Source organism: Fusarium pseudograminearum, chromosome 2, assembly GCF_000303195.2.
Source record: "Fusarium pseudograminearum CS3096 chromosome 2, whole genome shotgun sequence".
Classification (NCBI taxonomy): Eukaryota; Fungi; Ascomycota; class Sordariomycetes; order Hypocreales; family Nectriaceae; genus Fusarium; species Fusarium pseudograminearum.
Window position 1 is genome coordinate 7,198,975 of NC_031952.1, and position 13,219 is coordinate 7,212,193.

Genomic DNA, 13,219 nt, shown 5'->3' on the forward strand with positions numbered 1-13,219 from the left:
TAGTATTGTAGTGTGTGCGTATCGTTGCGCTTATGTTGAATCAAGGAATAGGAGGGTTTATTTAACTACAACGGATGTTGAGTCCCTTTCGTATGACACTGTTAGGAATTCATTCAATAAACCTTGTTAGTCCTTCGTCTAGACCACTACCTTCAGATTTCTGGTACAAGTATGCCTTAGTGCTGACGGTTCGACTAAGACTACCTAAGGAACGGAATTGGTAGGTGAGGTCTTGACACTCTAGAGTACATCTTGAGGTTTTAGACAAGCTGTGACCAAAGACCTGTATTGGCCATTACCCAGTATAGAACTACAGAGTCCCTTCCCCTTGCTTGCACAATGCTTCATACTATCCTTCATTCTGTGACTGTTTCGCTTGCAGGAGGAAAAATCGTTCTGTATCAAAGTAGTCAGTCAACGCCCGGTACGTGCTGAGGGCCTGAGGCTGATACGTACGAAATAATCTTGTTGTAGGCGCTGACGTCACGCGGAACAAACGTGACGAATACCACTCGAGACAGCTTGTTTCCCTCTTCAGTCTCAAGAAACTCCCTCACAGTCTGGCAGGCGATCTTGGCGGCAGGATCGTTTGGGAATCCATAGATTCCTGTGCTGATGGCGCTGAATGCAATAGTCTCGACGCCATTCTCCACGGCCAACTTGAGACACTCGCGGTAGCACATGGTGAGCTTCTCGTTAGGATGTCTTTCATTACCGAAGATTGGACCGACTGTATGGATGACATGCTTGGCAGGAAGGTTGTATCCCTTGGTGATGACAGCATCACCAGTGTCGATGGGGCCGAGGGCTCGAGACTCCTTGACTAGATCAGGTCCTGCAGCGCTATGAATGGCGCCGTCGACACCGCTGCCGCCGCGGAGGGACTTGTTGGCAGCGTTGACGATGGCGTCGATACGAAGTTCGGTGATGTCTCCTCGGATCAAACCGATGCGTCTGTTGATGGAATCATCAGGAGAGTAGGCAGTTTCGCCCGTTGGAATACTCGCGGAGAGGATAGAATCTGGATCTCGGTAGAGCTGAGTGAGGCTGGGAATATCGTTAATGCTTCTGATGCCCATTGTGATGGATCTCCTCGCGAGCATGAAAGTAGAAGAAGAGCTGTGGAGTGTGATGATGAGCAGCTGAAGAGAATTGTTAGTTGGTTGGCATTAATGAAAGAGAAAGAAGAATAAAAGGAAAGAATACTCTTGTCTCTGTTGACTTTTCCTTTTCTTACCTATTAGGAGTATGCTTTTGTTTGTTACTTGCTTGCCTGCTTGCCTGGCTTTGTCCGTTGAGCTATGATGCAATATCGCGAGTAGGTATGCACGAAGTGGAAGTGGCTTTTATTCTTTGAGTTTGGTAGAACAAGAAATGAGCGGAGTCAAGGCTTGCAGGGGAGCTTTGGTTATGAAGTGAGTCACTTTTCACTTTTCTTTGTTCTTGAATGAGAATGAATGATGGAGTACCTGATTGATGATGGATGAGACGAATCGAAGCTACAGCCCTGTAGGTGGGGTCGGCGGGGCTCAACTTCCATGTCCTGAAGCTCGGATGGAGGGGCAGCTTGGAACGAACATCCATTTACGGAGCAGCCTTGATCTGTTAACAAACCTCTTCTCGAAATGCACTCTTTTAAGAGGTCGATGAGAAGCAGAAACAGTAATTTCACAAGGCTCAAAGGCTCACGTCACTAGATCTATTATTGCTACCTACTTACAGTGTGAAGGAATCAAGAGAGTTTGAATATGATCAAGTTCAAACCGATTTAAACCCAATGATAAACACTATTGACTGCCCAAGTAGGTAGTACCCAGGAACATGAAACACATTTATCTGCAGAAGGAAATACAAACTGTTCAGAAACAAGGGTGCATGCAGAAACTCCCCAAGACAGATATCAAATACCTCAAATCAAGCACCAGATAACCCCAACAACATCTTCCTCCAACCCCAAGATTCTTCCCTTCGTTTCCTGTAATCAGTGTCCTTCTTTGGTTTAAATTTTGGACTTTGGCTTTTAATCACTGAAAACCCGACTCTCCTCTTCCTTGTGTGAATAGCTGTCCAGCTTGATTTGCGCTTCAAGTCCGACCGTTTCTCTCCTTTTTTGGACGCAGGAAACTTGTCACTTCCAGCGCTTGCCTTGTCACCCTCGCTGTCCGAAGACCAGCTCACAGTAGTATCACTACCTTCCCTAGACAGTGAATCTTCGTCTTCTGAGGTATCAGTATCGCTAGTGCTGTAGCCAAACTCTGGCACTGCACTGGCTCGGCCCGCATGACCGCCCATTTCAGCGTCAGCCATCTCAACGTCAGAGTCAGAATCAGAGCCAGAATCAGAGCCAGAATCAGAGCCAGAATCAGAGCCCTTGTTCAACCGCTCATCCATATCTCCAAGAACACCAGCTCCAAGGGGGGTTTCAGTTGGTACTACACTCTCTCGGGGATACTTGCTGACGAATGTTGAGGGGTCTCTCGTGGGAAGGGAGAATGAGGCCGTGTTTAGAAGATCTTCCGTGACTGTCGCGCGAACGGCATAGGGATGGGGCATGATTCCATGCGCGGTTACCGTGGCACCGCCCAATGGTTTATTCACCCAGGTTGCCATATCGATTGCAGAGTTCGCCACCCATGCCGAAGGTTGGTTGGGCTGATGCGTAGGAAAGCCGCCAGTTCCTGAGGAGTAAGCTGAAAATGGGCCGTTACTGCCATTGAAAGACTTGAATCCAGATAATGGAGCTGGCTGGGTTTCCATCTCCATTTGCTGAAACTTGGGTAGAATGTTGGACATGCTATAAGCCTGCGCGGCCGCATCTCCTTGCAGAGTCTTAAGACCAGCATTTTTTTGCCAGTTTTGGGCGGCACGGTTGATCTTGGCCTCTTGAGCTTCTTTCTCATCCTGAGTAAGTCGACTAGCCAGCTCTTTCACTAAAGGGATATCGAATATTCCTGTAGATGGACCCTTGATCTGTCGAGCCCGAGCGTTCCCGTGATCGTCATCCAGAGTCCCAGACAATCGCTGAGCGATGCTCAACGTGTCCGGGTCCACCGTTCCTGGAAGGGGCATTTTATATGCTCCAAGTGAGAGGTCTGATTCGAAGCGTCTTTTGAATTCCTTGAGTATGGCCAGATCAGTTCCTGTCATTCTCATCATCTCCTTCTTGGCGAGGAAATAGTATCTTTGATGTGGCAGACGACGTGACTTGCGTATCATGGGCAATGTCCACATGAGATCACGCCAGTCGTACTGGCTAGGTTTAAAGGACAGCAGCTTGACCAAGTCTTCGACTCTCCGACCGAGCGTCCATATTCGTTGACCCCAATAACCTTCTCCAAGAGCCTTCATACCCTCCGGAATCATCAACGCAGCCGTGCCAATGTCGTTCAAGACGTCCCGCATTTCTTTGACGTGCTTTCTCCATCGTTCGACGTCATCAGGTTCGTTTTGAAACCAGAGATTCCAAAGTTGGCTTCCACCTTGGTACAACTCGCAGAGCAACGTTTCATGGTGTGCGAGTTCTGTTTCAATGGCACATGTGAAGTCTATGAGCCTTGGTATCAGACGTAATTCGAAGCTCTCGATGCTTCCCGACTGTAGCATTTGCTGCCAATGTTCTTGGCTATTAAGGAAGGATGTCGACATTTGGTAGAGTTGTTCAGAATAGAAATCAGGCATGGACCCCATTTTTTGTCGCGTGCTGTCCCAGGCCGTGAAGAGTAAGAGAAACTCAAAACTATCTGCCCCGACGTTGGGCATATGGATTTGGGCAAAGTACATTGAGTACTCGCAGATGATCATGTGGACCTCCCTGCCAGTCTTAATATATGGACCCTCATCAATCCATCTCATCGCCGCGCGGTCGAGTCGAGTCGTCATCGAATCATACTGAGCCGTTTCGGTCATGAGGTTATGAAGATAATTCTTCAAGATAAACTGCTTCTTGGAAATCAGGGCAATTCTGAACTTCTTGAGCCACTCTGCATTCTCGGCGCTGATTTGGAGCTGATCGATGACCAATCCATCATAATCTTGGTCCGCAGGATAGAAGTTGAACTTGTGAGGCTTTTTCGACGGTTCCCTTAAAGCAGCCGAGTCGAATTTCCCGACTGAAACATCCCAGAAATTCTGCGAAAAGTACTTCTTAACATCTTCAAAACGTACGAGGTGACTGAGTACGGAGAATTGAACGATTGGCTCCTTGAGATTCGGCACAGCATCGACCTCCCCTTCACTGTGTATTATCGCGGCCATGAGCCCACCCGCAGTCTGAAGGAGTGGAGGTCTATTGGTATTCGTAGTACCGAAAATAAAGGGCCAATAGCCACATGATAGAATCTGCCGTGTCACTTGTTAGTTGCCTCGAGTCGTATGTTAAAAGTTGACTTGATCTCGACAGGTACTCACATGTTCTTCAAAAGCATGCCCGACTTCGTTATAAATGTCATCCTCAAAGTAAGGCTCATCCCATCGATCATTGTGATTGTAGTCTACAAGCTCTTGTTGGAGTACGTTGCAGACCGAGAGTTGATAAGGATCCGTGACACCAAAGGAAGCAGGGTCATCTAGCCACTTGAAGGAGGCAGAAACAAATGAATGCTGGTTTGAGATGTCAGTGACAGAATTTACTTTATGGCAAGATCAGAAGTGCTTGGAGTATCTTACCATCATCTCATGGGTTATGGTGGTTGCAAGTACGACGTTGGCCATGAGCTTTTCGCTCTCGGTGTACTTGTCCACTAGCAATGGCCAAACCAGCTCAGCGTCGATGTCGATAATGATCTTGTTGCCAGGCTTGAAAAAATACGGTGCATTTTGCTGGCCCAGGGTGATATGTCTTGTTGGCCTTGCATCCATATCAAATCCACTCGACAATTTGATCCTGAAAAGTTGGCGTAAGACCTCCATAGAAAGTGCCAAAACATCAAGACCACTGTTTTTGATTTCCTGTGCGCCGGCGAGTTTTCCTCGTCCCCGGAAGTTAGGGTCGTGCATGAATTTCAGTTTCCTTGTTCTATCTTGCCCTTTAAGACCAGCAAACAGCTTGTCTTCGACCCAAAACCGATTCGTTATATCTTGCAGACCCGAAATGAAGTTTTCATTCATTAGGAGTAAGCGCGAGGAGAGCTGAAGAGCGGGTTGGAGTGCTTTCCACACACGGTCGTTATTCTTGAGTCGCAATATTAGCAATTTCCACGTCTGCATCTCAGGCCTGCGTACCTTTGGATCCCACTCCTCACGCTGACCATTAAGTGTATACATGAAGCGAGGATTTCTTTCCGATTTCCCAAGTGTACGACAATCTACCCAGTGGTCTCGGGTGAATAGTCTACAATCAGAAGTCAGTGGTAGCAGCATCAAATATAGAAGAAACTTACTCATAAAGAGGACCTGATAGCTCGTTCAAGTTGGTGTCACACATGTCAAGATATCCTTCGGCTAGAATCTGCTGTTCGTTAGAAAAGGTCAGTTATAACATGATCGCCTGCAGCACTTACCTCGTCCATGGTCAAGCTTCCAAAAAGAATGTTCTGCCAGTGCTCGTCTACAATGAGGTCCTCGTACTGTTGCATATACTGCTGGTCAGTTTCACTCAGGTTTTTCAGATCCGGTCTCGCATCCTCCATGTAGTCATCTACATGCTGCCCATCAGCCTTGGCCAATTCCTCAAAGCGATCGAACAATTGTTTCCCTGTCTTTATATCTGTGGTGGCAGGGAAGAGTTTCCGACTATAAGCTCGCGTGGGTGATGTTCTAGAACGGCCATCCGTCCGACCAGGAAAGATACTGAATCGTTGGGCGTAGATGGTAGGGTTGCTGAAAGCATCTCGAGGTAGCAGGGCAGGGCGTAGTCGATCGAGGATAGGATCATGGATTTCGAAAACATTTTTACCCGCGTTAGGACCCGAACGAATTTTCTGCCGCGTAGTGCCCTCGTCTTGCCAATCTGGGTCTGTCCAGACGGGACGATACTGGATGTAACTGTAGCTTCCTTGGATTTTCTCTTTGCGTGGCGGAGGATAGCGTGAAGTGCTTGCCGGAGTTGGCGGAATTGGAGGAATTGGAGGAACACCATAATTTTGCCCAGGTACGCTTCTAGGGATGGGAGCCATGGTGAAACAGTTCACCGCTATTGATTTGAAAGAAGGGAAGGCTTCATGTCACCAAACATCACTTCAAAGGGGATACTGGTAGGCAGTTATATCAGTGTTCAACGAGCCTCGTCACGGGTCTGCCATAGACAAAGATCAAACACAGACTGGGTTCATGTAATCAACAAAGAACTTCGAGAGCGTTGGTCACTAAGTCAGGCTTTCCACATCTTGACCCGGGCGCCCGAGAATAAAACAACAAAGACACCCAAGCCACAATACCCAAGTGAGGTTCCGCTATTCGCTTTGGATTTCATATTGGCAAGCGTGATGATACTGTAAGTGAACACAGGCTCGCATGAATCCAGTTCTTTGTTGTGCGCGACTGTCATGAAGTGAGAGCATTTCGATATTATGCAAACATAGAGAAGAACACGAGCGGTATCCATCGCAAAAATGCAAGAGGCAAAATATCCTTTTTGATAAACGTTGATAATACGTATTTCATAGTATCTTTGGATGCTTATTTGAGAATCGTGATGGAAATGGACTTTAGCCAAAGGCTCTCTTGACTACCACCTAGGTACCAAGAGCAGCCAGGTGATCCGAAGTACATGCAACGGGAGCATCATTAAGCTGAGTGCACACGAGAGCATGAGAAATAAAGAAGCCTGTTAGTTGAACACGTCTTGGCCTGAGAGTCACGAAAAAGGCGCAGACAGCCCTCTTTGCTTCTCGTGCGTGTCTCTTTGGTACGTATTCCAATGCGACTGATACCTGTTGTAACTGTCGGTGAGCTGGGGCATAAATCCGGGGGAGCTGGGGCCCCGCGATATTTGTGTCTGGGGTTGAAGTCGAAACCCTCGGCACAAGCACTGCCAACTCTTGAAGTTGACTTTCTGATAATGATGTAGTACGCACATCGAGTTTCAGAGTCCATCTCCTAGAGTCACCGCTCAGCAGCCATTGATTGCAACAGTGTCTCCATTTCTTTGTACAGTATCAAGAATCGATTGGTGAATGAAAACGAGCCACTAGAATAGAAGTGCCGTGGCAACGTGGCGGAGAGAAAGGCTAGGGAAAACAGCATCTTGTTTGTCTGTAAAGCCGGTCCCACCACCCATGATCAGCTAAGGGTCGAGGTCGAGGGGCAGATTCTACCCAAAGTGGACTAGGCCATCCATCATGACTTGAGCCCGGAGTGGCCGTCTTTTGTTGGGCGAAAGCGATGATCCGAAGTGAACAAAGGCGGAAGAGATGAGATGACGGAAAGACTTGATGGATGTGTTTATCTTGTAGTTTGTTGCAATTCAGCAGGCCATTGAGGTGGTTGTTGATGGGTCAGGTAGACTCGAGGCATCAATGCATTGCAAACGAAATGAAAACGCTGAACGTGAGCGATGCAGCATAGTCTAGTAAGCTTTTTTAATGCCCGGGATGATCTAACAAGCAGGCATGTATCTGATTAGGTGCCTGTAGTGAAACCATGTTCAAATGCAGTATGTGTCCAGCCAGTCTTGGCTATTCCAGATGTCCACTCGATATGATTCACGGCTTAACGGCTTTACCGCCCAGTCTCACAGATGGCGAGTCAACTCCATTCGCTACACCGAAGTGAAGAGTACGAATACGGATATAATAATTAGCCACCTGGTAAAGCCCGTCTCTGAGGTCATTTGCCCCAAGGCTAGAAGAACGTGCTACAGTACTAAGTCAACATAGTAATGGCAGATCTGGATATCGATATTGGAACAAGGATCTAGAAGAATCTGTGACGAAAAGGTCGCCAGGGAGACGGCGGGAAGTGGATATCCAAGGTGGGCAGAATATTGGAGCAGTTCTTTGCTGATTCGTAGCTTTGTAGAATGATGAGAGCTTTTGCCAGTCTTTTTGATGCCAATGGCATTGGGAACAAGCTCGATAGCCCAGCCCAACCCAGCACGGACATGGATGCCTTGGTGGGATAGGTACAGAGTTAGTAGTTTCAGTTCAACATCCAAGGTTTGGTCGTTGAAAACCCATCTCGTAAGTAAACAGGATTCATTAAAGTATATAGAAATTCTAGAGAACATTGATATCGTCGCCTGGATCTGATATTTCGCGATACATGTATTCGCCCCTCGTCTCAAAGACAGCAAACGCATACCATGGTGAATCGCTGTCCTCTACAAGGAACATTATTTGTGCATGGGTCTAGCCCAGCGAGACACTAAATCGGAGATGCCTTCAGGGAATTTCCAATGCTTTTCGAGACAAAACCACTCACCGCCCTCATCCACTTACCATATTAGGCCTAGTCTGTGCGCTGATAAAAGCGATAAGCTGAGTCGCCGCCGAAGACAGTGGAAGGAGGGGTTGAAAAAATTGGAGGGGTAGCGCAGAACGCTGAAAATTTTGGTGGCCAGAGGCAAAGTAAAAAAATTTGTGCAGCGAACCTAAAACGTAGCAAGTAATAAAAATTGTGGCCCTCCTCTCTTCCTTTTTCAACACCTCCTCCCTCCTCATCTCCCTCATTCTCTTTCTTCCTCCTCCATCGCTCTCCGGTCGTCCTCCTCCAGACGAACCTCTCTTACTTTCTTTACTCGCGTTCTAGTTTGTTCTTTGGATTCACCTCCGTCGAACGAACACCGCCCCTCATCAAAGAGGAACTTTCTATTATCGCCGATTACAACAGAGTCGACTCCTCCATCGATCTCTGTCTCTTCGACGACCTATTTTCTACATTATACCCCAAAATATAAAACCCCAAATCGACATCATGCCTACCGAGAACCAGCAGTCGATCAAGGTCCTGGACGAGCTTTTCCAGAAGCTCACCGTGTCCAAGGAGTCCTCTGACATCAAGGAGTCTTCCAACGAGTTGGCTTCTTTCATCAACGGTCGCATCGGTGACCAGGTCGTTCCTGAGAAGTAAGTCGCTCTATCTCACCACGCCATCATCTGGCTCTTCACTTTGGGTATCATTGGGCATTTGGTTATGAGGGATACCTGGCATTCTTGACACTCGCTCTTGGCCTCATTCATTGCAACAGTCAGCAGCCGGAACCCACATGCTTCATGCATGTGAGACGCGGAGCTTGAGAGCGTCTGGAATGGACCGCCTGTGGCGTTGGACAAGACGATTCGTAGAACTTTTTTCTACGAATCGTTTGCCCCTCCCCCTCCTCTCGAATGCCCAATCTTGCCCCGCCATCTTTTGGTGATGGACGCTCTAGCGCGCTATACCCTGCAATGGCAAACCCCTCCAAAAAGAGCCACAAAAAAATCTGTTCATGTGCTAACCACTTTTGTCCACAGTGTTATCGAGGGCCTGAAGAAGCAGCTCGCCAACAAGAAGGACGCCACTGCCCGTGAGAAGGCTTGCATTGCCATCGAGGCTATTGCTTCTCACGCCGAGGTCTCCGCTGCCGTCGAGCCTTACCTCGTCGTCCTCCTCCCCGCCGTCCTTGCCGCCGTTGGCGACAAGATCACAGCTGTCAAGAATGCCGCTCAGGGTGCTGTTCTCGCCATTGCTGGCGGCATCAACGCCAACGCTGTCAAGGCTGCCCTTCCCTACGTCATGGAGTCCATCCGAAGTGCCCAGAAGTGGCCCGAGAAGATGGCTGCTCTCGACTTCGTCGAGTACCTCGTCAAGAACTCCCCTGCTCAGCTCGCTTACCGTGTTCCTGAGCTCATTCCTGTCATCTCCGAGTCCATGTGGGACACCAAGAAGGAGGTCAAGGAGCGTGCTTACAAGACCATGGAGCAGCTTTGCCAGCTGATTGTCAACAAGGATATTGAGCGCTTCATTCCTGAGCTCATCAAGTGTATCGCCAAGCCCGAGAACGTCCCTGAGACCGTTCACTTGCTCGGTGCCACCACCTTCGTTACTGAGGTCCAGGAGCCTACTCTTGCCCTCATGGTTCCCCTTCTGGATCGTGGTCTGGCTGAGCGTGACACCGCTATCAAGCGAAAGACCGCTGTCATTGTCGACAACATGTGCAAGCTCGTCGACGATCCCAACGTTGTCGCTCCTTTCTTGCCCAAGATGATGCCAGGTCTCCAGAAGAACTATGAGAACTTGGCTGACCCCGAGGCTCGTGACAAGACCAAGCAGGCTCTTGACACCCTCACCCGTGTCGGTGACATCAAGAACGGTGTCATCCCCGAGCCCACATTCCCCGGTGCCATCAACGTCATCCAGCCCAAGGTCACCGCCACTCTCTCTCCCAAGTTCGCCAACTACGTTGAGAAGATGGGTGCCGTCACCGAGTACATCTCCGCCATCGCTGGTCAGCTCGTTGATGAGAAGGAGGTCGAGTCCATGATCTGGGTCGACAACCTGAAGGCTTACGTCTCTGTCATCTCTGGCATTGACAACGCCGAGTCCATCGTCGAGAACATCCGCAAGGCCGCTCTCCCCGGTGCTGTCGCCGAGGCTGAGGCCGAGGAGGATGAGGAGGAGGGTGAGGATCTTTGCAACTGTACCTTCTCTCTTGCCTACGGTGCCAAGATTCTTCTCAACCAGACTCACCTCCGTCTCAAGCGTGGTCAGCGTTACGGTCTTTGTGGTCCCAACGGTTCCGGAAAGTCCACCCTCATGCGCGCCATCAACAACGAGCAGGTCGAGGGTTTCCCCAAGCAGGACGAGGTCAAGACTGTCTTCGTCGAGCACGACTTGGACTCCGCTGATACTGAGATGACCACCATCGACTGGACCATGAAGAAGCTTGAGGAGGCTGGTGTCACCACCACCCAGGCTGACGTCGAGAAGCAGCTCAACGAGTTCGGCTTCACCGATCAGATGGTTAAGGGCGAGATCAGTGCCCTCTCTGGTGGTTGGAAGATGAAGCTCGCTCTGTGCCGTGCTGTCTTCGAGGCTCCCGATATTCTGTTGCTTGACGAGCCTACCAACCATTTGGATGTGAAGAACGTTAAGTGGCTCGAGGAGTACCTCAAGAACTCCGCTTGCACTTCCATTATGGTGTCTCACGACTCCGGTTTCCTCGACAACGTCTGCCAGCACATCGTTCACTACGAGCGATTCAAGCTCAAGCGTTACAAGGGTAACCTGGCTGCTTTCGTCGCCCGCAACCCCTCCGCCAAGTCTTACTACGAGCTTGGTGAGTCCGAGATCGAGTTCAGCTTCCCCGAGCCCGGTTTCCTTGAGGGTGTCAAGACCAAGGCCAAGGCCATTCTCCGTGCCACCCACATGTCCTTCCAGTACCCTGGTACCTCCAAGCCCCAGATCAGCGACATCTCCTTCCAGTGCTCTCTGGGCTCTCGTATTGCCGTTATCGGTCCCAACGGTGCCGGCAAGTCTACTCTGATCAACGTCCTCACTGGTGAGCTTATCCCTACCCAGGGTGAGATCTACCAGCACGAGAACATCCGTATCGCCTACATCAAGCAGCACGCTTTCGCTCACATCGATAACCATCTCGACAAGACTCCTTCCGAGTACATCCAGTGGCGATTCCAGACTGGTGAGGATCGTGAGACCATGGACCGTGCCAACAAGATCATCACCGAGGCTGATGAGAAGGCCATGGACAAGGTCTTCCGTGTCGAGGGTAGCCAGCGACGTGTTATTGGTATCAACAGCCGAAGAAAGTTCAAGAACTCTTACGAGTACGAGTGTTCTTTCGCCCTCGGTGAGAACATTGGCATGAAGAACGAGCGATGGGTTCCCATGATGTCTGCTGACAACGCCTGGTTGCCCCGAAACGAGCTTTTGGGCTCTCACCAGAAGATGGTTGCTGATGTCGATATGAAGGAGGCTCTTGCCTCTGGTCAGTTCCGACCTCTGGTCCGAAAGGAGATTGAGTCTCACTGCGCCAACTTCGGTCTCGACGCTGAGCTCGTTTCTCACTCTCGCATGCGCGGTCTGTCCGGCGGTCAGCGTGTCAAGACTGTCCTGGCCGCTTGCTCTTGGCAGCGACCCCATCTTATCGTTCTTGACGAGCCTACCAACTATCTTGACCGTGACTCCCTCGGTGCTCTTTCCAAGGCCCTGAAGAAGTTCGAGGGTGGTGTCATCATCATTACTCACTCTGCTGAGTTCACCAAGGACTTGACTGAGGAGGTCTGGGCCGTCATGGACGGCAAGATGACTCCTTCCGGCCACAACTGGGTTCAGGGTCAGGGCGCTGGTCCTCGTCTCAAGGCTGACGACGGTGATGAGGAGGACAAGTTCGACGCCATGGGTAACAAGATTGTCACCACCAAGAAGAAGGTCAAGCTGAGCTCTTCTGAGGCGCGAAAGAAGAAGAAGGAGCGTATGGCCCGCCGAAAGCGTGGTGAGGAGGTGTTCAGTGACGAGGATGACTTGTAAACGCATCCTTCTTGACACGTATACTCAGCCATCTCTTGTAACGACTTCTCTTGATGACTACATACCATTTTCCTTTGTCATGCGTTGATCAAAAAAGTTAGGGGTGCGTCTTTTGATAATGGACGACTGCACTTTTGGGCTCCGATAGACGGATTGCTCTGTTAGACTACCACCGTGGAGGAACGAGGAAATGACATGGGGGATTGGAGGATCCCAACTGTGTTTGAGCCCTCGACACGGTGGGTTTGGAGGTTGGCAAATAGTTAGAGCCAAAATAGACTTGATTACGATCACTTTTGTGTCGATATTGTATGTGAATGTGATACTTGGTGATGTTGACAATGCTCAGAGAAGTCCTGTAAATGAAGGTAATTGCAGCATCTATATTCAATCCAGCTATGTTCCTTTTCCATTCGAAGAATCCAACTATTGATGTCGTTTTCTCAGAGCTGTGATAGAGCTAACTCTTGTGATGTTCGAGGAAGTAAACTGTAGTAGTTGACTGAGCAAAAAAGGCCTCAACCAACCAATATGTAAGCCATCTTTGTCTAGACGTTAACAATATCACGCAACATAAACATCTCTGCCATAGTCTATCAACTTCGGTCATATGGGTTTTCGTGCATCTACCCTACGGGAGTCAAGAATACAAAAAGTACCGTGAATTGAGCCTGTCTTGATACCCATCAATGCACAGAAAGACAAAAAGAATAATTTGATGAGACTGGGACTCGAACCCAGGAGGATTGCTCCACCAGGAAATTGGTGTTAAGGTTAACCTTAACCTGGCGCCATAACCAACTCGGCCATCTCA

General features: G+C 49.3%; 3 protein-coding genes across 3 annotated transcripts, besides 1 other annotated feature; 1 reads left to right on the forward strand and 2 right to left on the reverse strand.

Moving 5' to 3' along the window:
- Positions 1–356: 356 nt before the first annotated feature.
- Positions 357–1,079, reverse strand: FPSE_12144 (uncharacterized protein; the record flags this gene model as incomplete). The annotated part of the gene is made up of 2 exons (XM_009265261.1): positions 357–396; positions 457–1,079. The coding sequence occupies 2 exons, from the start codon at positions 1,077–1,079 to the stop codon at positions 357–359; spliced, it is 663 nt and encodes a 220-aa protein (XP_009263536.1).
- An 835-nt stretch (positions 1,080–1,914) lies between these two features.
- Positions 1,915–6,113, reverse strand: FPSE_12145 (uncharacterized protein; the record flags this gene model as incomplete). Its single annotated transcript, XM_009265262.1, has 6 exons — positions 1,915–4,338; positions 4,408–4,599; positions 4,666–5,169; positions 5,221–5,329; positions 5,379–5,446; positions 5,499–6,113. The coding sequence occupies 6 exons, from the start codon at positions 6,111–6,113 to the stop codon at positions 1,915–1,917; spliced, it is 3,912 nt and encodes a 1,303-aa protein (XP_009263537.1).
- Positions 6,114–8,558: 2,445 nt separating this feature from the next.
- Positions 8,559–8,648: a repeat region.
- A 202-nt stretch (positions 8,649–8,850) lies between these two features.
- Positions 8,851–12,405, forward strand: FPSE_12146 (uncharacterized protein; the record flags this gene model as incomplete). Its single annotated transcript, XM_009265263.1, has 2 exons — positions 8,851–9,002; positions 9,390–12,405. 2 exons carry the CDS (start codon positions 8,851–8,853, stop codon positions 12,403–12,405), a joined length of 3,168 nt encoding a protein of 1,055 aa, XP_009263538.1.
- Positions 12,406–13,219: the final 814 nt, after the last annotated feature.